The sequence below is a fragment of the Thalassophryne amazonica genome, chromosome 12, assembly GCF_902500255.1.
Source record: "Thalassophryne amazonica chromosome 12, fThaAma1.1, whole genome shotgun sequence".
Taxonomy (NCBI): domain Eukaryota; kingdom Metazoa; phylum Chordata; class Actinopteri; order Batrachoidiformes; family Batrachoididae; genus Thalassophryne; species Thalassophryne amazonica.
Window position 1 is genome coordinate 9,824,309 of NC_047114.1, and position 27,191 is coordinate 9,851,499.

Genomic DNA, 27,191 nt, shown 5'->3' on the forward strand with positions numbered 1-27,191 from the left:
ACCAACACAGTGCATTACCGCCACCAACTGTTTGGGTATGGAGCATTAATGGATTCTGATGCTATCAAAAATGAGTCAGAAACATTCACCAAGTAAGTAAAAACCCTGGATTGCTGGGAAATCCTGTGAAAAACGTCCATCGCTACTATTTATATATTTTACAAATAATTTATGTTTTTTATGTAACAGATAATTTATTCCACATACAGTAGTAGGTGACTTTTCATGGTATCAAAATACTCATTTTTAAAAAGAAAAAAACAAAACAAAACAAAAAACTAAAATATGATTCAATGCGAACCCCACGATATGATTATGACAATAAGAGATGTATTTAATGTTTTATGAAAGTTGATTTTAGTTTTGGAGACATGGTGGTGAAAAGAGAAGCTTCCTGGCGTATATAATCAGACTGTATGACCTTATTTGATTAAATTTAAACCGTCACAGGAGAGAAGGTGGTTGTTGCTTCAAAAAATAAAATAAAACAAAAAATGCAGTAAGGAAGACAAACTTAAAAAAAAAAGTACCAAAACGTCATAAATTCTACTTCAGCTTTTGTTGTGAAAATCTAAACCAAAGCGCTCTGATTGGTTACAGTCGGTCCAGAACAACCAATAAAAACAGTGAATTTGTGTGACGGACACCTGCACTCCGGATCCTTCAGTATCCCAGATCCAGCTGTATCTTGTGCTCAAAAATGGCAATAAGTAGCATGATGCAGAAGCCCAGCAGGATGCCGGCGTTCTGCAGCAAGAAGAAGCCACAGTGGCTGAAGCCGTGATCGCTGGCGTCGTTGTGCAACATCTCTGGAACCTGAAAGCAAGAGAAGAACAGACAGTCACATGATTTGAGGATGGCCCTGAAGAAGACCTGGATCCCTGCTACAGCAGAAGATTAATGCTGGTCCAGTTCGTCAGTGGACAGCAAAGCTGTAGATGAATTTCAATGACCCGTGGTGGAGTGTGCGGCCTGCCATCAGGAACAAAGACCAAGACCTGCATCTTATATAATGATAAGATATAAGGTGAAATAAAGCTCTTGGACTACTGTAGGATGTTTGTGCCTGAGGAGGAGGAGGTGGTGTGGCAGGAAATATTTGGGTAGCCTCACTTATGCTGCTGCTGCCAGCACAGCCCAGCTCCGGATCAGAGGCAGGGAATGGAAAGTGTGTGTACAGCGGGCACCACTGGAGGTCAAAGTTGAACTAGCCTATCCGCCATGTGGTAATTTATAAGGGTTTGTAAACATTTTAAAATAAATAAACCAGCCATTAAAAAATTGTTTGAACGCTACAATGTTAGTTTTAAGGTTAGAGTTTGACCTTGACACTTTGACCACTCAGAAAAATGAAAAAAGTACTTTGGACAAAGAGAGAGTCATTTTGACCAACTACTGAGAGTGTGGCATAAAGTAAGCCATTTGTACGCATCTGCCTGAAATTGCTTATTCTTCTGGGGGGCCCACAAGGGTGCAATTCAAAGTCCAACTCACAATGGTCAGACTGTCCCCCAAGGAATGTGGGGGACAGAAAACCTTCAGAAAAATTCACTGAATAGTTTTTGAGAAAATCAGCAGATGATTTGTTTTTCCCTTTGTACCCGAGACCAACACAAGGCCAGCGGGTATTGTGAAAACCTGGTGTCTATCTGTCCGTCCGTCTGTCTGTGTTCAGCATAAGTCCAGTTCTGTATTACTGCCACAGTCTTCAAATTCACAGGGAACATTCTTGGGACACAGACCTTGGACAAGTTCAAAGACCTTGACAAATTTTAAGAGGTTAAAAAGTCACATTCTGTTTGAATCTGTTCTGTTTTGTTTTTGAGTGGCCAATCAGAGTAGAGCTGCACTGTGATGTCACTGGCTGGTCTCTTCAAAACTGCTTTGCTTTGTGTTTATATGCATGTCTGTCATATATTATGTCAAAGCTAGCAAGAAATAAACACTTCTAAAACCGAAAAGTTCAAAAACACCATTTTTGGAATCTAATAGCACCTCTGAATTTATTTTGCGGACGTTATGACGTCACACGCTTGTAGCTAGCTGCAAAACTCTGTTTCGTTTGTGTGTAAATATATCTTCTTTGTCATATATTATGTAAAAGATAGCGAGAAATAAACACTTCTAAAACCAAAAATGCTCTTTTTGTAACCTGATAACACATTTTGTGGCGTTAACGTGCATGCTAACTTCAGCTAACTCAAAGCTAACTTCCTATGGAGCAAAATTTGTCTCATTAATACCAGCAAACGTACACGGGGTGGTGGCCAAGTGGTTAATACACTTGGTTTCAGTGCAGAAGGTTCCCGGTTCGAATCCCACCCCTACCACATTTCTCCATGTAATGTGGAGTTGCGTAAGGAAGGGCATCAGGCATAAAATTTGTGCCAATTCAACATGCAGATCCACCTTGGATTTGCTGTGGCGACCCCGAGTACAAAACAAAGGAGCAGCCGAAGGAACTTACTAATACCAGCAAACGTACAGAGGGTGATCTACAAATATTCCTTGATTTGCATAACTTGTGCTTTTATCCAAAGCTCATGTACACGCAAAGCTTCCTGCAGATGCTGTTAAAATGTAAATATTGTTTCTGATTAACTGATTAATAGAGGGGCTTTATCACAAATGTACAAATTGTATGTAAGATGTAGAATGATTCAAGATCAATGAAAATTTTTGTAAATGGACATTGATACAAGGAATCTTCATGCAAAATTAGTAAAAAAAAGTTACTAAACTGTTTTTTCAGTAATAAATTGAGAAGGCCCTCAGAGCAATGCAAGGACAAATACATTTTTCTTTCCTGTCAGCAGCCTCCCAAAGAATTATTATGTAAAATCAGAGAAAAAGTTATTTCACGGATTTTTTTTGCAATAAATCAAGTCATGTGAAAAATTACAATTTCATTCATTTATTTACCCTTCTGGGGCTCCACAGAGATTCAATCAGAAAGTCCAACTTAAATGGTAAAAGCATTTATACAGTGTTTTTTCCATCTGCATCAGAAGCTGAAAGTTCTTTACAATTCTGCCTCGCATTCACCCATTCACACAGACACACCGATGTCAGGGTGCTGCCATGCATGGAGCTCACTCCACACCGTAAGGACCTTGCCTAAATGCCCTTAGTGATTTTCCGGTCTGGCTGGTCTGAAGTATTAACCACTACACCATCACCTCCTCTAATTTAAAAATAACAGACAGTCCAGTTTGTACCAAATTTCAGAAAAATTCTATGAACAGATTTTCAGAAGACTCAGACATCAAACCACATGTGAAGCTTGATGGCATTAGTCCTGTGGACCTTCACAAATATGGGCTGGGGAGATGAAGGCGTCATTGTCATTACAGTCAGTAAGGTCCATAAAACCCTGTGTCACTGCTGTGAGTACAACTGCTTTCAGAGACTCACCATGTCCACCAGGGCCACGTACATGAAGAGGCCCGCCGTCAGCGCAAATATCCACATGGAGATGTTCTCCGCATAGTGCCCAATCAAGATCCCAGTGACCATCCCCAAGTATGCCATCATGGCAGACAGCACGTTATAGAGAATGGCCTGACGTACCGTCATGCCGGCCTTCAGGAGCACCGCAAAGTCACCTGGGAAACAGATTATTTTCAGTTATCCCACCAGTAACGCGTCATTAAATGTTAATGATCAACAATGATGAAAAGCTTATTTTTACAAAATAAAATTAAAAAAACTATTTGAAGTAGTACACAAAAATATAAATATCAACACTTATTTTCATTGGAACAGATGAAGTTCAGATTAAGGTTTTATTACCCAACTCATGAGGCAGCTCGTGACAGAAAACAGCCACAGATGTACTCAGGCCGCTGGACAAACTCTCAGTGAAGGCAGCTCCTGTAAAATGGCAGCAGACTTTAGCCTCGACTTCATGCGCTCTGTGTACAGATTTTCCCCACTATCCTACAGGCCTGGCAGCCTGCTGGTCTGAGACTGCAGGCTCATCACTTCATAAAACACACTTTCAAACTGGACGACTGAAAGCAGCACCTCTTTCTGCATCTCTGCTGCAGCCACGAAGTGAAACGTGCTAAGCAACATTTAACATGTTTCTGAACGCGCTTCATTTTAATGTTACAGCAGCAATGGCTGCACAGAAATTAGTTTTATTGTGAAAGGGTGCCAGGACGGCAGCACAAACTGAGACCCGTGATGACATGATGCTGGGTGTCTAAGCAACAGTGTTACGTACTCACCAATGGCAAGGCCATCACTGAAGTTGTGCAGGCCATCCCCCATAATGACCATCCACGCGAGTGTAGCCACCCCGGCCTTCTGGAAGTGTTGCTCGGAGTAGGAGTGGGAGTGGCTGTGTGGATGGTGGTTCTGAGAGTGATGGTGGTGCAGGATGTGGTGGTAGTCGTGGTGGTGATGGTGCATGTGGTCGGCCTGGCCCACCGTGTCATGAAAGTGGGAGTGGCATTTGTTTTCACAGTCCTCAGCAGTATAGGCAGCAACGGCGCCGGACGTCTGGTCATAATCCTGCGGCGTGACGATGGCCACCTGTGGCGTCAGCATCACTTGCTCTTCCTCGTCCTCACTGTTACTGTGCAGGTCCTCCAAGTGGTCACCAAAAGCGCCGGCACCATTGGTCTCCACATCTGGAGACGGATAAACAGATGGAAGTTATGGGCCTTTCACATCGAATGCGTTGTGCGACCATTTTCACACATTCGCTTGCGTTGAATGTGTTGGGCAAATTGAATGTGGCAACAGCGTGCAGAGGGGGGCGCAGACTTCTACCTCACTGTCGGGCTTTTCAATGGCCTGGGCAATTGCCATCATGGATTTGTAACTGGAAAAGTGAATCACTCAGTCTGCCAGTCATAACCACAAAATTAAGAGAAAAAAGCAGAAGAAGAAATGAGGACATCACCCTGCTGGGAGAAGCTTTTTTCAGCCTGTCACAAGTGCGTGAAACGTCCGAGCTGAAGCGGCCAGTGTTCAGGCCAGAGAAACACATAGCACCCAGTGTGATCGAGCAGACACACTCGATCCAAAATTCTTCACTTTTGGATATATACACACATCCACTTTGAGCAACAGAGCTTCTGCAAATTTATCTGAAGTGCAAGTAATCTACAAATAAACCATGACGTAGTGCACCGCTGAAGATCAGCTAACATTAGTTTAGCCTTCAGCAGCAAGATCACTCAGTTGAGCTGAGTGAGTGTTTTATACTTTTAAACTGTTCAATCTATTTTTTTTAACCAAATAAAGCTACAGTTTTAAAATCGTTACTGCTGTGACTACAAGAAAAGTCGCAACTTCAAATACCTTAGATTTCTTTCAATTTAATTTTTTTCAGTTTTCTTTCTTTGTTTCTTTATATTTTAAGAAACATATTTCTTCACTTGTCCCACATCAGGAACACATTTGCTTTGCAGAGAACCTTGTAAATACAGATTAACTTCAGAACTTCCAGTGATGGAGCTGAACACCAAAACCATCTCTGCTCTTCAAAATGAGAGGGAAGTGTCTCCAAGAGTGTCCTCAAGAGTCCAGTTCACCTGTCGTCTCTGAAAACCAACACCTGCTGCTACACTTCTAAATAAAACAAAGACTTTAAAGAGAAACTACTGTATTATTTGGAAAAAAAAAACTGTTTCCTTTTATATTTTAACATTAAATGAATGAATCTCTAAACATGTCCATGAAGTGAATGTTCAGTCAAAAAAGACACTTGCACAGGTAGAAGCCCCGCCCCTACTGTGCACAATTTCAAAGTATTCCCAACCAAAAGAATAGTCCAATTCATATTTTAGTAATTACTCTGTCCTGATTACAACATTAAAAGCAATCACATAATCAATGAGGATGTAATTAAATGTTGAAAAGACTAAATTAAAAATGATTTCCTCATGAGGTTTATGTCACACTGAGAAATCCTAATTAACAGACACACTGCAGTCACTGTTCCATCATCTCCTGTTGTGTTTATAATAAATATTTATATTTATTTACAGTGTCTTTTTTCCTGGTTGAAATGCAGATGTGAATGAATGAATCTACTAGAGTTAACAATGTACACATTACTTTTCATGCTATTTTATTTGTCTAAAAATAAATGTCCAAAGTTCATTATCATGTTAATCAAGAAATTATCTAATCTGAAATAACAACACTTAAGTATTGGTTTTAATTTACAGATGAACATCAAAGATTTGTTAAAGAACGTTTTTGTTTGTTTGCTTTTACTTAAAACTATTTTAATGACAAGTTTTCTAATGTAATAAAAGTTGTCTTTTTTTACTTCAAAATGTGTTGTGGCTGGGGTGCCTGGCTGGCTTTTGTTTCTGTCCTCTGTTTTCTGTCTTTTGTTTTTCCTTCCAGGTGGCATGCGTTCAGGACTGAGTGGCTGTGTGGCTGAGTTATTAGGACCTCACCCTGATCACCTGAGGCTGATCATGTGCAGCTCGTCAGGACTCACAGCTGTGGTGCATCTTTATGGATTGGGGCATGGCTGCATTTAAGTCTGGAGTACACAGTGTGTATTTGCCAGAGACTCAACCTTGTGACCAGACGGGTGAGATCGACGTTCGGAGAACCATCTCATCATCATGGACGCAGAGACCGTACCAGGTTTGATGCCATGGTCTGTGAAAGAGGAGGGGGTGAGGTCTAACGCTCGTCAGCACACTTCCTGAGGTACTTTAGGTTTTGTGACTAACATGAGTACAGTCAGTAAATGTGGTGTCCCTCACACCTTATTATATTGAGCTGTTATGTTAGTCGTTTAATCAGCTTCCACTGCAGTGGAGAATTGAACTGGGTGTTCCATGCCTGCAGGGTGGGAAGCTGATTGGTGATTAAGCCAGGAAGTGTTTGCTGTTTATGTACACCTTTGAGTGGTCTCTCTGTGTGTGGAGTGGTGGACTCACATGATGGTTTCTTCTTTCACAGACTCGCGGCCACCTGGGGGGTGTCGGCGGGGTCCTTGGGTCCGAACTGTTCTGGCTCCGGACCGTTTGTGCTGCTGGGAGCGCACCGTTCTTCCACCTCGCCAGACCGCGCACTTATTTGTTAGTAATTTAGCACTCACTGTTATGTCATTAAATTCTGTTATCCTTTGAACAGTGCTCTGTTTCCTTTATGCTGGGTCCGACTTCAAACGCTGGTCGGTTCTCCGCCCGCGTCCGACACATAACAAAATGTACAGTAATCAAATTAATCTTGAGGTTAAAACACATTTGTAAGGATTTTCTCCAGAAAAGTGCTGTATATAAATTAGTACTTCTGATGTTCACTGGTGGTTGGCTCTCACTGCGGTATTGTATCACTTCCTGTTCCGGAGCACAGCAGTGTTTTGCTGTATCTGTTAGCTGTTTAATCTGCGCAGTTAGATTGATCTAGTTACCCAGATAACGATTTGCTTCACAGTGTAATCATCACGTGCCTTAACTAAAGCACTCCCTCTGCTGAATCACCTCTAAATTATTTACACATTATTCACTTTGTGTGTTTTTAGGACTCCGCTAGCTTAGCACAGCTACTAGCTCTTAGCCGGTTTAGCATGGCGGCTTCTCCTGTCTCTCCCGCACTTTTCTGCTCTGGGTGTGAAATGTTTTGTTATTCCTCGGCCTCCTTTAGCAGTAATGGTACTTGTAATAAGTGTAGCTTATTCGTAGCTTTGGAGGCCAGGCTGGGCGAATTGGAGACTCGGCTCCGCACCGTGGAAAATTCTACAGCTAGCCAGGCCCCTGTAGTCGGTGCGGACCAAGGTAGCTTAGCCGCCGTTAGTTTCCCTCTGGCAGATCCCGAGCAGCCGGGAAAGCAGGCCGACTGGGTGACTGTGAGGAGGAAGCGTAGCCCTAAACAGAAGCCCTGTGTACACCGCCAACCCGTTCACATTTCTAACCGTTTTTCCCCACTCGGCGACACACCCGCCGAGGATCAAACTCTGGTTATTGGCGACTCTGTTTTGAGAAATGTGAAGTTAGCGACACCAGCAACCATAGTCAATTGTCTTCCGTTGGCCAGAGCAGGCGACATTGAAGGAAATTTGAAACTGCTGGCTAAGGCTAAGTGTAAATTTGGTAAGATTGTAATTCACGTCGGCAGTAATGACACCCGGTTATGCCAATCGGAGGTCACTAAAATGAACATTGAATCGGTGTGTAACTTTGCAAAAACAATGTCGGACTCTGTAGTTTTCTCTGGGCCCCTCCCCAATCGGACCAGGAGTGACATGTTTAGCCGCATGTTCACCTTGAATTGCTGGCTGTCTGAGTGGTGTCCAAAAAATGAGGTGGGCTTCATAGATAATTGGCAAAGCTTCTGGGGAAAACCTGGTCTTGTTAGGAGAGACAGCGTCCATCCCACTTTGGATGGAGCAGCTCTCATTTCTAGAAATCTGGCCAATTTTCTTAAATCCTCCAAACCGTGACTATCCAGGGTTGGGACCAGGAAGTAGTCTTACACACCTCTCTGCAGCTTCTCTCCCCCTGCCATCCCCTCATTACCCCATCCCCGTAGAGACGGTGCCTGCTCCCAGACCACCAATAACCAGCAAAAATCTATTTAAGCATAAAAACTCAAAAAGAAAAAATAATATAGCACCTTAAACTGCACCACAGACTAAAACAGTTAAATGTGGTCTATTAAACATTAGGTCTCTCTCTTCTAAGTCCCTGTTAGTAAATGATATAATAATTGATCAACATATTGATTTATTCTGCCTTACAGAAACCTGGTTACAGCAGGATGAATATGTTAGTTTAAATGAGTCAACACCCCCGAGTCACACTAACTGCCAGAATGCTCGTAGCACGGGCCGAGGCGGAGGGTTAGCAGCAATCTTCCATTCCAGCTTATTAATTAATCAAAAACCCAGACAGAGCTTTAATTCATTTGAAAACGTTATCTATCGTCCACCTGGTCGTTACTGTGAGTTTCTCTGTGAATTTTCAGACCTTTTGTCTGACTTAGTGCTTAGCTCAGATAAGATAATTATAGTGGGCAATTTTAACATCCACACAGATGCTGAGAATGACAGCCTCAACACTGCATTTAATCTATTATTAGACTCAATTGCTTTGCTCAAAATGTAAATGAGTCCACCCACCACTTTAATCATATCTTAGATCTTGTTCTGACTTATGGTATGGAAATTGAAGACTTAATAGTATTCACTGAAAACTCCCTTCTGTCTGATCATTTCTTAATAACATTTACATTTACTCTGATGGACTACCCAGCAGTGGGGAATAAGTTTCATTACACTAGAAGTCTTTCAGAAAGCGCTGTAAATAGGTTTAAGGATATGATTCCTTCTTTATGTTCTCTAATGCCATATACCAACACAGTGCAGAGTAGCTACCTAAACTCTGTAAGTCAGATAGAGTATCTCATCAATAGTTTTACATCCTCATTGAAGACAATTTTGGATGCTGTAGCTCCTCTGAAAAAGAGAGCTTTAAATCAGAAATGCCTGACTCCGTGGTATAACTCACAAACTCGCAGCTTAAAGCAGATAACCCGTAAGTTGGAGAGGAAATGGCGTCTCACTAATTTAGAAGATCTTCACTTAGCCTGGAAAAAGAGTCTGTTGCTCTATAAAAAAGCCCTCCGTAAAGCTAGGACATCTTACTACTCATCACTAATTGAAGAAAATAAGAACAACCCCAGGTTTCTTTTCAGCACTGTAGCCAGGCTGACAAAGAGTCAGGGCTCTATTGAGCCGAGTATTCCTTTAACTTTAACTAGTAATGACTTCATGACTTTCTTTGTGAATAAAATTTTAACTATTAGAGAAAAATTTACTCATAACCATCCCAAAGATGTATCGTTATCTTTGGCTGCTTTCAGTGATGCCGGTATTTGGTTAGACTCTTTCTCTCAGATTGTTCTGAGTTATTTTCATTAGTTACTTCATCCAAACCATCAACATGTCTATTAGACCCCATTCCTACCAGGCTGCTCAAGGAAGCCCTACCATTATTTAATGCTTCGATCTTAAATATGATCAATCTATCTTTATTAGTTGGCTATGTACCACAGGCTTTTAAGGTGGCAGTAATTAAACCATTACTTAAAAAGCCATCACTTGACCCAGCTATCTTAGCTAATTATAGGCCAATCTCCAACCTTCCTTTTCTCTCAAAAATGCCTGAAAGGGTAGTTGTAAAACAGCTAACTGATCATCTGCAGAGGAATGGTCTATTTGAAGAGTTTCAGTCAGGTTTTAGAATTCATCACAGTACAGAAACAGCATTAGTGAAGGTTACAAATGATCTTATGGCCTCAGACAGTGGACTCATCTCTGTGCTTGTTCTGTTAGACCTCAGTGCTGCTTTTGATACTGTTGACCATAAAATTTTATTACAGAGATTAGAGCATGCCATAGGTATTAAAGGCACTGCGCTGCGGTGGTTTGAATCATATTTATCTAATAGATTACAATTTGTTCATGTAAATGAGGAATCTTCTTCACAGACTAAGGTTAATTATGGAGTTCCACAAGGTTCTGTGCTAGGACCAATTTTATTCACTTTATACATGCTTCCCTTAGGCAGTATTATTAGACGGCATTGCTTAAATTTTCATTGTTACGCAGATGATACCCAGCTTTATCTATCCATGAAGCCAGAGGACACACACCAATTAGCTAAACTGCAGGATTGTCTTACAGACATAAAGACATGGATGACCTCTAATTTCCTGCTTTTAAACTCAGATAAAACTGAAGTTATTGTACTTGGCCCCACAAATCTTAGAAACATGGTGTCTAACCAGATCCTTACTCTGGATGGCATTACCCTGACCTCTAGTAATACTGTGAGAAATCTTGGAGTCATTTTTGATCAGGATATGTCATTCAAAGCGCATATTAAACAAATATGTAGGACTGCTTTTTTGCATTTACGCAATATTAGAATTAAAATTAGAAAGGTCTTGTCTCAGAGTGATGCTGAAAAACTAATTCATGCATTTATTTCCTCTAGGCTGTACTATTGTAATTCATTATTATCAGGTTGTCCTAAAAGTTCCCTGAAAAGCCTTCAGTTAATTCAAAATGCTGCAGCTAGAGTACTAATGGGGACTAGAAGGAGAGAGCATATCTCACCCATATTGGCCTCTCTTCATTGGCTTCCTGTTAATTCTAGAATAGAATTTAAAATTCTTCTTCTTACTTATAAGGTTTTGAATAATCAGGTCCCATCTTATCTTAGGGACCTCGTAGTACCATATCACCCCAATAGAGCGCTTCGCTCTCAGACTGCAGGCTTACTTGTAGTTCCTAGGGTTTGTAAGAGTAGAATGGGAGGCACAGCCTTCAGCTTTCAGGCTCCTCTCCTGTGGAACCAGCTCCCAATTCAGATCAGGGAGACAGACACCCTCTCTACTTTTAAGATTAGGCTTAAAACTTTCCTTTTTGCTAAAGCTTATAGTGAGGGCTGGATCAGGTGACCCTGAACCATCCCTTAGTTATGCTGCTATAGACTTAGACTGCTGGGGGGTTCCCATGATGCACTGTTTCTTTCTCTTTTTGCTCTGTATGCACCACTCTGCATTTTAATCATTAGTGATTGATCTCTGCTCCGCTCCACAGCATGTCTTTTTCTTGGTTCTCTCCCTCAGCCCCAACCAGTCCCAGCAGAAGACTGCCCCTCCCTGAGCCTGGTTCTGCTGGAGGTTTCGTCCTGTTAAAAGGGAGTTTTTCCTTCCCACTGTCGCCAAGTGCTTGCTCACAGGGGGTCGTTTTGACCGTTGGGGTTTTTACGTAATTATTGTATGGCCTTGCCTTACAATATAAAGCGCCTTGGGGCAACTGTTTGTTGTGATTTGGTGCTATATAAATAAAATTGATGATGATGATTGATGATGTTCCTCTGACACACATATCTGCATTCTGTTGTCTTCCATGTTTTGGCCTGATGCCTCGTTTCTATTGGAGGCGCAAAGCCACGTCACAGCAAGAATTGAATTGGGCTGATCTGTGACAGCGGCAGCCTGACGACAAGTGTCAATGCGCGCTCCCAGTGGAGGGTCGTGGTTGCTCGGTTTTTGTTGTGTCAAGTGGCCAAGTGGTTAATGCGCTTGGTTTCAGTTCGGAAGGTTCTGGGTTCAAATCCCACCCCTGCCACATTTCTCCATGTAATGTGGAGTTGCGTCAGGAAGGGCATCCGGCGTAAAACCTGTGCCAAATCAACATGCAGATCCACCTTGGATTTGCTGTGGTGACCCCGAGTGCAAACAAGGGAGCAGCCGAAGGGACTTACTTTTACTTCATTGAACATAATGGGTTTTAGAGTGATGCGCGATGTGTTTCAGGCCCTGAATGCATTCAGTGTGAAAGGCCCTTTACTCAAATGTTAAATTCTGACAAGGACTCTGATCTGTGGAGCGGAGCCATGAACATGACACCAGGCAGTTCAGATTATCACAATGAGCCCAAATAGCTCATACTGATGGGGAAAAAAGGGGGAGGAGCATCCAGACACTTTTTATATTCTGATTCAGATGTAATGATGTTCACGCAGATCTTGTGCACTGACTGACCCCCTGTGCTGCAGCGTCATCCCTGTCTGTCAAAGAAAAAAGTAAAATAAAAGCATGGACTGTGATACAAACACAGACCAGAAGAGGAAAGTCAAAGTCACTCAATTCGCAAAAGTATTTTTTGAAGAGCAGCTGCAAGATTGTACACTCACAGGAAGATGACCCACAGCTCTTTGTCAAACTAAGTGTAAATGTTACTCTAAAATTAATTTCAGCAAGAACTAGGTAGGGGATGTGGATTGACCATGATAGTGAAATAAGTATTGTGGTCTAACTAATGAGGCACACAATTAAACAGCAAGGTAGTATCAGCTAGTGGGTTATTTTTCCCTTTCCATCACTCACTTTGATCAGGTTTCAAAGGAAAACGCGCAGAGCCTTCAGTGGTTAGCTCTGCGACTATGTGATTGTCAATGAAAAAATAAATAAATAAATCACAAACTGTGGTTGTGCAGAGGATGAGTTCAATTAATGACGTGCTGCATCACCTTCAGGAAGCTTCTGGTTGTTCTCCTCCACAGCAGGCTGCTTCTCTAGTTCCCCTTTGTCATTCTGGTCCCACTTTTTCTGGATCTGTGGAGATGACACATAAACCTTTAATGTGACTGTACCAACCACACAACTATTTAAAAAACGTGCACAAACATGAATGTAGAGCTGCTATTTTGAGTGCACAGATCATGGATGCAGTAGTTTTATAAAGGCAATTTTTTCAAAAGGTTGCTGCCAAAAGACCAAAATATACACACACCACTTCTGGATACATTAGTACTCGCCAAGCTGTCACAGAAAAAGTCTAGGAGACCGCCCACTCCCTTCATGTGATTGTGCAGCTACTTTCTATCCACTCAGCTGCTTTAATGTCACAATCCTGCATCGAGACCAACACAGTTATTATAATTCACTATGATGATAAATCTGTATTTGACACTATTATGTCAGTTATGAAATTAATCACATGGTCCGTGATGCCCCTGAAAGGTTTGTAAAGTACCCTGACAACTGCGGCAGCAACTACTGAAACCTGATTGTGCGTCCAATGCCCCATCGTCTGTAATACACCTGGAGGGCCTGTAGACAGGCCCGAGCCTGCAGACTGGCCTGTGGTACTGTATCTTGTCCAGTTTTTTCTGAACTTGTGACACTTTTCCACCTCTTTCACACCAACCTTCTGTTTCTTTTCTTTGTACATTTTTCCCAGAGTCAGAAAGTGTTCAATGAGAAACATGAAGTAGACTCCGCCCAGAGCAGTCAGACCCTTCCACACAGCATCCAGGTTTTCCTGCGGCTCGTCACGGCTGTGATGACCCTCCATGTTTATGCCAAAATCTTCATGGTGGTGATGGTGGCCACCCTGACTCTGACACACAAGTGCAACATTTTTTACACAAGCAGGAAGTTCACATCAACTGTTGTTAAACAGTGAAACTCTATGCAAGTGTGCAAAAACACAAACTGTGTGAAAACAGTAGGTGGCACTATCAACTTACATGGGGGATGAGGTGCAGGAAGGCGTCGCCACTCAGCGTCCCGACCGCCAGCGCCACCAGAAAGCTTAGGAGGAACTTAAAGAAAACTCTGTTCATGAGCGGGATGAGGACGACGCCGAGCAGAGAGAGCAGGCTGATCACCGTGATGGAGACAAAGCCGCCGACCCACGCTGCATCACCACAAACACAAATCAAACACGCCGAGTTTTTTTTTTTTGTTGTTGTTATTTTTTAAGTAAATGTTAAGCAGCAGAAACACGGCTCAGGCTGCCACATTCACAGACGTACCTGTTGTGATGTTTTTACCACTTTCTACACCGTCACGATGGCCATGGTCAGTGCTGTTGTGGTTACCATGGTGACTGTGTCCATGATTATGGTGTTTGTGGTCTAGGGGGAAAAATACATAAATAAATTTTCAAATTATTTCTGTTTTACATATAAGACAAACAGCTCAAAAGTGGTCAAACAACTGGTTTTACATTGTCTCTGGAGAGAGAGAGAGAGAGAGAGAGAGAGAGAGAGAGAGAGAGAGAGAGAGAGAGAGAGAAGATGTGGAGCAAGCAGTCAAGTCCAGAGTCTAATCAGACGTCTGATAGACCCGAATTTTTAGACACTCCAAAACAAAGACTGGAAACATCTGAGGAGGATTCAGTCCAAGGAGGTCTGCAGTGACATTTGTTTCAGCAGATCCTGAGTGTGTCCTGCAGCAGCACTTTGATCCTCATGTCCTCCATTCGCGCCTGCGTCACCCGTGCGGGTGGTCGTTTTATGTTTGCTACATGCACATAGCATAACAACTGCAACTATTTGAGTCACTGTGCTGCCATGTGTTAATCTACATTGTCCACATGGTGGCAGTCTTGAGAGAGTCATCACTCTTGTACATCTTTATTTCTCTGTAGTTGTGATGCAGTGCACATTACTCTCAAAGAAATCAAGTTAATTGTTTTTATTTATTTGCAATACAGTTTGTAATTTAAGAAGCAACTGCCCCCCCCCATTACAAATATGATGTTTATTTTTTAAAAGAATTTTAAGCTGTTATTGCACATTTGTATCTAAAGATTAAGACCCGTGAGGAAAACGTGTTTTTATTCAGAACTAACTAATACAGCTAAAAGTAGCACGATGTGGTGAAGAGATGCTCCAGTCAAAGATCAAATGAACAGGAAGTGATCCAAATTAGCCAGAAACATTCCTTTGGGATCTGGAGAAGAGGTCAACTTACAGACTGACAGCAAACATGAAGTCCAGGAACCCAGAGTCGTTCGGTCGACCAGCCTTTACCTTTTTCTCTGTCCTCAGGGGCGTGTCTGTGATGGATACACACTTTGCCATCAATTTGGTTAAGAAGGGCGGGGCAGAGGTAGCTGAAATCACCGACGGTCACGCCCACATCCTGTGACATCCCGTGAGAGAAGAGAATGCTGGAGGCGTTCATACACTGACAAATAAAAAGAAGAAATGAAAACAATAAGTGTGCAGAGTTAACATCCAACACTGTTTCGTGTGGGACCAAAAGTAACTGGACAACTGTCGCTGAGCTCTTCGTAACACATCCACATGCTGAATGTAGCTTTCTGGGACTTATTCCAAGGACATCATCACTTTCTAATTACAAGGGTTTTTTTTCGCAGTCGCAGTTTAATTCAAGATTGTCTTTTTTAATTATGGCTTCAATCTCTGGTAATATGTGAGACTGACTTAAAGTGAACAAGATAAAAGCAAAGTGCACCAACATGAGTGAGCTCTAGATCAAACCACCTTCAATATTCAGGCCACAAATCCTCAATGACAGAGCACACAATCCTAAAATAATATATACAAGAGCAATCTGAGATTTCTGACGTCTGCCAATAGTTGACGAGGACTCAAACTAAAAGATATGCGATTCAGGTCACATCATCGTGACCTGCACTTTATCTGGATCCAGATTCCACAACACAATGCAGTAACTGCATACTGATCCAGAATAGTCCAACTGATCAAGATGTTGCACGCTGATATTTAATTCACAACCTGAAATAAAATAGTATCTTCCTGATTTTGGTTTTACATCGTGATGTCGTATCTTTCTGCTGTAGAACCTGCATATTGATCAGGATCACTTCCAACATCCAACACTACCAGGGCTGTACACTTAGCTTTTTCACTAGGAGCATAGGTGCTCCTAAATGAAAAAATTTAGGAGCACAGATAAAAATTTAGGAGCACTGTGAAATTTCTTGATACAATTTTATTATTAATGCAAAGACACATACTGTACAGAGAGTACCTTTTCTACACACACATTTTATATGATTCTAATGTTGTATTTATTTCATTGTTTTTTTTTTACTTCCTTTTCTACCATTATTTACATCATTGCTTTTGTCCATTTCATTACTTTTTGCTGTGTATTTCTTGTATTATTTTAAACCCTCACACACACATAACATCCCCGTCCCACTTTTTATACTCAGGTCGCCTGCTACGCTTAGCTACATTCAACCAACGGTCCACAGCACACACTCTCACACACACACTCTTGTCAATTTGTACAGATGTGAGAATGGTTTTCTCTATGGGATATACAGTGGTCCCTCATTTATCGTGGGAGTTACGTTCTAAAAATAGCCCGCGATAGGCGAAATCCGCGAAGTGGCCAGCATTATTTTTTACAATTATTATAGACGTTTTAAAGCTGTAAAACCCCTCACTACACACTTTATACACTTTTCTCAATCAGGCATGAACATTTTCTCACTTTTCTCTCGTGTGTAAACACTCTCAAAGTTCAAACCTGAGTAGAAAAATCCCGGCCCCCCCACTCCCCAATTCAAGGGGGTACCTATGCTTGTTCCCCATGCTGAAAATATACCCATCTAGGGAAAACCTTCAGACAATCGCCTCCCTATCATGGGCTTTTTTGCATGATATTTTTTTATAATTTTATTTTTTACTGGGGTCTGATGAAAAACTACCCCCTTTTTTGAAAATCTCGGGAGATGGTTTGAAAATAGGGCTGCCACAAACGACTATTTTGATAGTCGACTAGTAAATGATTATTTTTGCGATTAGTCGATCATACAGAATTTCCTAAATTAAGGTCTGCAGCATTTTCAGAAAAACGTCTGGATGAAAACATGAACATTTCCAAATCAGTGACTATTTCTTAGACTTCATTTACATCAATCATTCAGAAATACAAACAGTGTGGTACTTTATAGTAAATCTGTGTCAGGTAGGCAATTCTCAAAAACTAAATGTCCATGCTGGAAGGAGACAAGTGAGGGAAGCCACCAAGACACAACTCTGCAACATTTTTATCTTCATTTTACTTATAGTCCCAACTTTTTCTGATTTGTGGTTGTTTCTGTTGCATTTCTGAAATTACAGAACTGCTTTAAAGAAAAGTGTGAACATTTTATTGTGTTTTAAAACTTTGTGGCGCAAATGCAAACACCAAACTCTTATAAAGAGGAAAAAATACCTGGACATGTGCAGGAAAACTGATATATAAACTGAACAGAACAATGCAGGCTGATCTGACTCCCCATATTTTTTGTATAAATAAATCAGAATAAAATAAGAGGTAACTCACTTTGAAATGAATAAAACATATAGCTGCAGCTTATAATAACAAAAATCAGCAGCTTGTATTTTTATTCTGACTCCAGTTCATTTAGTGTGATGAAGTCATTTATTTCTCCTCATCGCTTAAGACTGAACAAATAAATACCTTTGGAAAACAGCAGCTGTTGAAGTTCAGAGTTCTCACCTGATTTTTGTGATCTGTGCCTCTGAACATCACTGCAGCAGGGTTTTATTTTTTATCCAGTGTTTGCGTAATTTTTCCTCAGTTCATTCATATATTTTCATTTTTAAGGATATTTGACCGTTTATTTCATCTCATGATCTCATAAATTCAGTATACAACGCGCACATGGTGTGAACAGGACGGTGCCGTCAGAAAAACACAGGTAGAGAAATCAAATCAAATCAATTTTATTTATATAGCGCCAAATCACAACAAACAGTTGCCCCAAGGCGCTTTATATTGTAAGGCAAGGCCATACAATAATTACGTAAAAACCCCAACGGTCAAAACGACCCCCTGTGAGCAAGCACTTGGCAACAGTGGGAATTAAAAACTCCCTTTTAACAAGAAAGAGCAGAGAAAAGAAAAGAAAAGTAGTTTTTTTGTTGTTGTTGTTTTGTTTTTTTATGTTCACTCGGGTTAAAATCCTCTCTCCCTGCTCCGCGCTCGCTGTGTCACATGCACTGATGGTTCTCAGCAGAATGCAACGTCTCGTGCCTCCGTTCGCAGTCTGCAGCGAGTTGACTCCGCGCGCGCGCACACACACACACACAGCTCCTCCGGTAAACTGCGCATTTTAGACGGCTTTGAACAAGACGGCCACCGTTTTAATCATTAAAAAAATTAATTGCCCCTGGTGGGATGAATAAAGTTGTCTAAGTCTAAGTCTAATCAGCCGTCTTATCCAAGTTTGAATGACGGCAGGACGGCTCGATAGGCCGCGAAAGGTGAACCGCGTTAGCGAGGGACCACTGTATTTATTTTAGGAGCAAAATGCGAATGAAAGGATTGAAATACATTCTCGCACACGTGCGCCCGTTTTATTTTTTTTCCTCGCACAATCAAATTTTAGACGCAATATGCGAGCAAAATGCTCGCACTGTACAGCCCTGACTACAATAGCCACATTTAATTTAAATTTTGTCAAGATCAATCAAGCAGATCTGAGATGATCCTCGAAATGGTGAAAATTTAAGAAATAATCCAGAATCAGAATTTTGATCCTGATTCACTTCAAAAACTTAATGGAGTCTTCCACAGCCTATCATCTACGCATATGTGGTGAAAATTTCATCTAAATCTGTGCAGCAGTTTTGACGTAGTCCTGTTAACAAACAGACAAATAAATAAACACACAAACAAGAGCAATGCGAGATTTCTGACGTCTGCCAAACCAGATCCGGATCACCTCCACAATTCAGTGGAGTCTTCCATGCTCTAATATCAGTGGTAAACCCAGTTCAGCTAATCCGATAACAGAAAATTATCAAAGCTAATGGTTTTTGCTAGTGGATTAGCTTTTCAGATAAATTTTAAAACCATCATCGGACCAATTATCTTCCGATAAATTTAGTTCTGATAACTTTCAGTCCGATAACATTTTTTTTTAGCAAAGATTAACGGTCAAAAACGTTTGTAAACCCTAAAATCAAACATTTTAGTCCATCTGTTGTGTATTTGTAGCAGACTGGCTGCCTGTCACTTGCTGAAGACGTCATCATTAAGCACAAGACATGATTGGCCGGACGACGCAAGGAGCATTGTGGGTAGGGTAGTTCAGGTTCACTTTGGACATTACACTGTTACCGTCCGCTCAACACAAAAAAAACAGACTAATTTTAACATCATTTTATTTTATTTCTTTGTGGCTGATGGGATAATTTTAATTGCCAAGCCCCAGTGGGGACAGGAGCTCTCACGGCACAGCTGTGTGTACAAAGGGACTTTTCGTCACTGTTTAGACAGTTTTGGATTTAAAAAAGGACACTTTATCTCTTCAGATGAAACCCACTGAAACAGGTAAGAATTTATATTTACTACATGTCTTTTACTCTGCCAATCAATGCATTAATGGATGTATTTCAATTGTTTAAGCCCCAGGGTTCAAAACGTATGAAAAAAGCAGCAGCTTTTTTAGCTTGTGTATATAATACCGAGATAAACTGTGACTTCTAATCCTGTGTTTTACTGCTTTTGAAAGATGATGACAGTGTTTGGTGTTTAATTTTTTATTCATTAATTTTTTTGTGCATTCTTATGTGTTTGTGATGCTTGAATTTAACCAGCAGCAAAAAGTGAAAGTGAAACTGGTTTATCAGAAGCCGTAATCTGATGTGGCTGCGTCCGAATCAATACTAAAAGTTATGGGTTATCTGTAATAAAGATACATTTTTTTTTAGCAGTACTCTTATACCTGACAGCCCGATACTGTTTCCCCAATGGCAAAAGCTCATATTTGCTGAAAAGCATGTGAGAAGGCTCCTTTTTGAAAATGTTTTTTTAAAGGACAGTCTCTCTTACCAATAATTTTCATGCCATATTGAACTAGTTTCTCAACTTTGGATTTGCTCTGGACAGTAAGAGAGCCAAACCAGACTACCATGCCACATATTATTAGGCTTTTCAGCACAGCATTATAAAGAGAAGCCATTATTGTTGAGCTCACACCAGTCTGAGTCTTCTTAAAAAATGAAACCTCTGGGACAATCTGCAGCACAACAAATCCACATGCACATTTCAGTTAAGACAGTCCACACAGACACCAAGGTATTTGAAAGACTCTACCTGTTCTATCTCATGCTGCATTTACACATAACGACAACAAGTCACGAATGCCACGAAGTACACATTCTTGACTGCTGATCACACCACGCGTTACGATTAATGGCACGTGTTGCTGGCGAATTATCAGGAACCATTATGCATGGCCAAGAATTGCGCACTATTGCGTGTAACAGCGCATCGTTATGTTCTGTCACGTTGTGAATGAGGGGAATTGTCTCCACACACACACACACACCCATATTCATCCATCAGCTGCTGAACAATTCAGATCACTCCAGTTTGCTCCTCAAAATCCACAGCAGAAGAACTTTGTGACTGCATGCTTAGTTGGGCTCTGTGCCATGGAGTGGCGCAGAGAGGAGGAGACGGAGAGAGCCAGATGTGTGGCTCCACGCGGCTATCTTCTTGCGCGTTTTCCCAAACATTAGGCACAGTAGCAGGTAGAAAACCTGCAGGAGCGCACTGATAAGCATTGGAACAAAACTTTTAGCCGACTTGGCGTCACTGTCCTTCAGCATACTGCAGCAATGAAACTGGTGCAGCAGGGTTTAATTGTGCGCACATCACAGAAGAATGCTGTCACACTCTATTAACTCACTCGATGCCATTGGCTCCTAAACGCGTCTTTTCCGATAGTAACGCTCCGCGCCAAAGACGCATCATCGAGCCAATTACATTTTTTATGAGGGGGCGGGGTAATCAGCTGATCTAGCTTGTGTAAAAAAATTTGAGTTGTAATCACAAGGGAACCCATTCGGTGGGTGGTAGCAGTGTGAGTGTGGATATGTGAAAAGACGCGCCGCCGAGAGAAGAGACAGACGGAGTCCCTCCCCTGACGGTTCGGATTTCAGCGAGCCTGACCCTGACTCATCGGACTTTTGGTGCATTATACAACAGGATCACTTTTCATAATGTTTGAGATGTCACGGAAGCAAAAACAATTATAATCAAAGACATTTTCTGCTTGAAATGTTGCTTGTCACAAAAAGCCAATTTTCTGTTTTTTTTTGTCAGAAATCAGCATTTTTAGTGATACCCACCCATGTTCTGCAGATAATTACTAAAGAATGGAAAGAGGTACAAACAAATGTTTTTTTTTTTTTTCTGATGATAAAGGAAAGTCTGAAGTTTCTTTTGGTATGTTTGTTGTTGACATGGATATAGAACTCAATTTTCTATGGGTCTTGAAAAACACTCAAATGCTGAAAAAATCCTGGCACTGGGATGTTCTGAACTTTGACAATGGCTGGCACTCAATGAGTTAAGGATCACCACTAATCAAGACGGATCAACACACTCAGTTGCGACCTCCACAACATGAGGCGAAATGAGGGTGGTGCGTGACATTCATGGAAGATTTTTTGACATCCGTAAGCATGCTCCACGAAAATCACGAATATCACGCACTATTAAGAAACCTATTCAGATGCGTTAAGTCACATTAAGAATGTTAGGAATGTGCCAAGAATAATGCAAATATGACATTTGTAACGCGTCCTGCCCACGTGTAAACACAGCATCACTGCCTCCAATGATGACCAGATCATGGGACAGTAGCCCTTTGGGCTCGAAGACCATCTCTAGTTTTTACAATGTTAAGAGTCAAGTGGTGCCTCACACACCATGAATGAAAGGAATCTATATCTATCTGTGGTGAAAATTTCATCAAAATCCATGCAGTAGTTTTGACGTAATCCTGCCAACAGTCAGAGAAATAAATGGAAATAAATCTTGATCCAGAGTCCGGATCACCTCCATGGCCTAATATTTATCTGTGGTGAAAATTTAGTCAAAATCCGTGTAGTAGCTTTGGCATAATCCTGCTAAAAGACAGAAATAAATAAATAAAGGCTGATGATTTCATTGGTAGTAAATGTCCACCAGGGGAAGAGATTGCTAAATTTCAAGAACCTTGGGACACAATGATGACCAACATCTTGCTGAGAGTAATAAATAGAGAAGGGATAACATTAATGTCTTAAAAACGCATTAAGCATTTCTTATTAATTGGACCAGACTACCAAAATACAGACTCAGTCATTTTAAAAATCTCCTCTCTGCCCTCCTCTATCGACATCCTGTTTTTGATATTCAATATTCTGTTAATTTCCCCTTTAACCTGGTGAAACTGACCATGCAGGAGCTTGCAATGTAAGAATGCGTGCAGAGTTTTAGGAGGGTCTGTGTAATCAGTTTTTCTCTCTTTTCCTTTTTCTACATTTATTATTCTACATATTATTGTGATGTATGCAGCACCACTGAGCCCAAAACAAATTTCCCTGAAGGGACACTGATGTATATTTCATTGTAGATGGTGTTTCAGGACTTCAAGAAGATGGACAACATAATCTGGAATCAGTTTCTCTTGAACTAATTCATGTAAATTATTAATGTTTTAAAGATGTGAACCCACAGAGAAAGTAAAGGTCTGAAAAGTGATTGCATTTGTTGACACAGAGATAAACGTCAGTCTAAATACAGCCACAGTCCTCAGACCATCAGAGAGCAAACAGAATAAGGACCCCAGTTCTGTTCCAGATTTAGCTCCAAGGTCACTATTCCACGGGAAATATTCCAGCTGGTGTCCTACCTCAATGCTGTCAAGGCTCTTGTTGTGGAGTAGGTTGTGGTTAATGAGTTCATTGCCATCATCAGGGTCATGATCCTCCAAGCCAACTGTAGGTGGTTGGGTGGGGCTTTCGATAAAGAGCCGGGGGGTGGTTGCCCCTGTAGAATTGAAACTTCTTCCTTCGTCTTCTTTGTGAACTTCTCCTGGTTTCCCCTCCAAAGGGGTGTTGGAAGTCTCACGTTCCTGATCAAGTGTGACAGCCCTCTTGTGCATACGGTGGCGGCTGTCGTGATTTTCTGTAGTCTTCTCCGAGGACCCGCTGGAGGTATTTCTGAGCTTTCTGACCTCTGAGTGTGCACGCTGGTGAGCAGTGTCGTCATCATGGCCGTGGCGGTGTTTGGGATGATGGCTATGGTGTTCATGATGCTGCGTCATAACAGTCCTGATGCGATCCAAACCCACGCTCTGCAGGAGTCGCTTCAAACCCATAAAAGAGATGGTGCCGTTTTCCCCGTACCTGTCAGGTTTGAATTTAAAGTCAGTCAAAGGCTAGTAAAAATAAATAAATAAATAACGCTTTTACAGTCAAACATTTGACAAATGAAATGTGAGGATCTGATTCAATGAGTGTGGGCATAATATACAATATTCTTCTTAAAATACAACTTTGATTTACAGCTAAAATTGACTATTTCATGCGAGCCATTTCTTGATGCAGTTACATGTTGACATCACTGACAGAAAACCCAGTAAAGGTTTGATAGCTTTATATCTGGTAGATATTTAATCTGTCAGTGAGACGCTCACCGATTGAAGATCGCCTCCAGGTGTCGCCTGCGGCTCTGCTCAGCTCTCTGTGTGTCCACATCAGCTGACATGAAGCGTGTGGTGCCATCTGGCTCTGAGCACTCTGAGCCGCCTGCACTGTCGCAGCCACTCAAACACAGCGCCGACAGCAACCACACACCCAGCGCCGCTCGCCACTTCCTGCTGTCCATCATCTGCACCGGGAGGAATCAGGACCCATGAAAACAGCGACAGACACCCAACCATCAAGCTGCTGATGATCATTAATAATTCAAATAAACTAGACAGAAATAATAACATTTTTAATTAATAATGTGAATTAATTTGTTTTACACTGAACGTATTAAACAAAATTTAAAATTGTGAATTTACATTTTTGATATGGTTTCAAACAACTCTTGCTTGACTGATTAGAAGTGTGTTTAAAAAAAGGGAAAAAAAATGTAACTGATGTTGCCTGGTTGCAGAAACCAACTGAAATGTTTTGAATTTTCAATGCACGTTTGTTGTTTGACCAGTTACACCCCCGTTACACAGGGAGTCCGTTCTGTGTGCCTTGTATGAAATCGCAATGAATGCCTTAGGACTTCGTAGAAATGCACAGTGCACACAAGGACCTTACAAGGCACTCACCGTCATCACACACTACATGCCAGGGTCACCGTGGTTATTGAATTTAATTATCATTTTTTTAATTTTTAAAGACAGTACTGTGCTGATGTTTCTCATATATTATGTACAAGCCAACGAGAAATAAACACTTCTACAATGAAAACACTTCTGGAGTGATTTACAAGACATCTTGCGGACATCAGCGTGCACACGCATCACACACAGTCAAAGGTAACTTCCAGTCTTTTCAAAAGCTCATGTATGCACGTACACACGCTGTCCTGTCGTCACTGATAAAAGGTGCATGATCATACGGCTGAGTGTATTTTAGCATTGTGTTATAATTTTTTATAAATTTCCAAAAATATAAAAAAAAAAAAAAACTTTGGGGGAATTGTGTGTAGATGTTTGAGGAACAAAAAAATCAATTCTGGAATAAAGCTGTAACATAACAAAATGTGGAAAAAGTAAAAGTGCTGTGAATACTTTCCCTATACACTGTACAGCTGTTAATTTTTTTTAACACGACAAATGGCATGCCTCTAACTAAGAATGTATTTGGATAAGAATTCATATACGACTGGATTTCCCACACACAGAACTGACACTACAAGGCTCTGTTCATTGCAGACAAGGAAGGAGGGAGGGCTGAGGTGGGAAGATTTATGTTCTGAAGTCATAAGCCCCGTATGGAGTACACTGGAAAATTGCGCAGCTTTGGCGTAGTCTCTGTGCAGGCTGTTGTGTGATTGCGTGTGTTTGCGTTCCTAGTCTTGCTTTCAGTTGCTTACTGCCATGTATGTAGCATGTATTAGTATTATTGTAGTATGTATTTTTCTGCCTCTCACAGTCCACTCCTGCCTACTTTTTGTTTAGTTTTGTTGACACTGTGGAAATGCACTGTGTTCTCAAAACGGGGGGGGGGGGGGGAGAGAGAGAGAGAGAGAGAGAGAGAGACCTTGCGCGCAGAGGGGCGAAGTTTGGCTCCACTACGCTACAGACATGACTATGTCATGCTTAGTTATCATGTTACAGGGTAACATATGTCACAGAATCCAATGGATGCGAACATTGTTTAACCTTTGGAAACCAAACACTCAACACAGTCAAAACTATTCGATTTATCAATCCTATTAGCTCAACCAATAATTTGCACCACTTTTTACCAAAATTGGAGCAACTTTAAATTTTGACCCCTGTATAAACTGAATCTGACCTTTCTAAGCATTTTTGCTTTTTTTTTTTTTTTTTTTTTTATAAACCACATAACTTTATGATCAGACAAATAAAATACCTTTCAACATGATTAGAGCTTTTTTTTTATTATTTCTGCCCTTGTGTAATTCTTCAATTGACCCCCGGCCACCTATTGAAAATTCAAGTGGACTTTTTCAAAAGAGTAATGTCAAAATGCATTTCTGCCAAATTTGGTGCTTGCATCACCATTTGAAGGATTCCTCTGCAAATATTCTCTTATCTGCTGCACTACAAGATTCATGATTTTCCGGTCTGGCTGGATTTTGAACTGAGGATCATCTGGTCTGAAGCCCAACTTAACCATACAAAGTGTACACAACCATGAAACTATAAATAAAATTCCACCAAACCCAATCTTATTGTGAACCAGGTTTCATTTGATTCAAACTGATTTTAGCTTAATTATGTTGGTCTGAGGTGTTATCTCTTATTATTAATTATTAACTGCTAAATCTATCCATGATATTTAGTTTGTATAGTTTCCATGAGTTTAAAATTTCCATAATGTAATAACTTTTTTAAAAAAGTTCGTTTCTGAGAAATGTATTTATTTAGTGATTGAAATTAGATTAAAAGCGAAGCCTTCAGGTGTTGATCATCAAATAACTGGACAAAACTGTCATAAATAAGGGAAACAAAATAAAGTAAATTTTAAATCTGAACGTGTCGTCGAGTGTTAGCTGTTACTAGCTTGCTAGCTTAGCTGCTAACAGACGGATTCTGTCCGCTGAAGGCCTCGACTCGGACCTCCGTCTCACAGGGAAACAAAGACAGAAACGTTAGCAAGTCGTCGTGTTGGCACATTTTTCGGGTTTGGAGCTCAAAGCGTAAACAGAAACACGTTGTTTGCGCACCGCACCAGCACGGTGCCGTGTGCACAAAGGCGGCAGACCCGGAAACAAACGCCGCTGGTGCCGCTGCGCGGGGCGCGCGACATTCACACCAAAAATATACCGAGGGTGAATTAAAAATAACTCACAGGTCACGTCGGTGCTGCGGTTTGTGTTTCCCAGCGCTGTGCCTTAGATAAACTCCCCTCTAACACCTGGAGATGATGCCTCAAAAGGTTGCATTCATGTGTCGTCGAAGATGCTCCGGATGCTGCGTTCACGTGTCGTCAGACTTCCCCCACAGTGTTATAACAGTGTTATAATTACGAGTGTTTTCGTCGTAATTATAAAATCCTGAGACGTAATCGGGTACTTACAGCAGAATCAGAATAGCTTTTATTCGCCAAGTATCCACAGAAAACAAGGAATTTGACTTCGGTTTGAGCTGCATTCTCTCTGTACGGCATGTATAAATATGCAAAACACTGAATAATTCACAGTAAAAAAAAATGCAAATGAAATCTGCAATAAGAGAAAAAAGAATCAATCAATCAATCAATCAATTTTTTTTATATAGCGCCAAATCACAACAAACAGATGCCCCAAGGCGCTTTATATTGTAAGGCAAGGCCATACAATAATTATGTAAAACCCCAACGGTCAAAACGACCCCCTGTGAGCAAGCACTTGGCTACAGTGGGAAGGAAAAACTCCCTTTTAAC

The 27,191-nt window shown here is 41.1% G+C and overlaps 1 protein-coding gene across 2 annotated transcripts; it reads right to left on the reverse strand.

Moving 5' to 3' along the window:
• Nucleotides 1-257: 257 nt before the first annotated feature.
• slc39a6 (solute carrier family 39 member 6) lies at nt 258-26,742 on the reverse strand. Of its 2 annotated transcripts, none has more exons than XM_034183468.1 (12): nt 26,619-26,742; nt 23,771-23,964; nt 22,985-23,480; nt 15,318-15,474; nt 14,316-14,417; nt 14,028-14,197; nt 13,706-13,897; nt 13,026-13,110; nt 4,233-4,637; nt 3,793-3,873; nt 3,415-3,605; nt 258-816 (listed from the first exon to the last, which is right to left on the reverse strand). In XM_034183468.1, the coding sequence occupies exons 2-12, from the start codon at nt 23,962-23,964 to the stop codon at nt 664-666; spliced, it is 2,226 nt and encodes a 741-aa protein (XP_034039359.1). In that variant the 5' UTR covers nt 26,619-26,742; the 3' UTR covers nt 258-663. The 2 variants fall into 2 exon arrangements, with proteins under 2 accessions (XP_034039359.1, XP_034039358.1); XM_034183467.1 differs by having other exon boundaries at nt 664-816; nt 22,985-23,484; nt 23,775-23,964.
• Nucleotides 26,743-27,191: the final 449 nt, after the last annotated feature.

Bases quoted from the DNA above. Each gene is read 5' to 3' on its own strand.
- slc39a6 (XM_034183468.1), bottom strand. From the start codon at position 23,964: ATGATGGACAGCAGGAAGTGGCGAGCGGCGCTGGGTGTGTGGTTGCTG. The intron at 14,418-15,317 runs GTAAAGGCTGGT...TTTTCCCCCTAG, and splicing joins CCCTGAGGACAGAGAAAAAG to ACCACAAACACCATAATCAT. The intron at 4,638-13,025 runs GTGATGCAGCAC...ATCCGTCTCCAG, and splicing joins CAACCAGAAGCTTCCTGAAG to ATGTGGAGACCAATGGTGCC.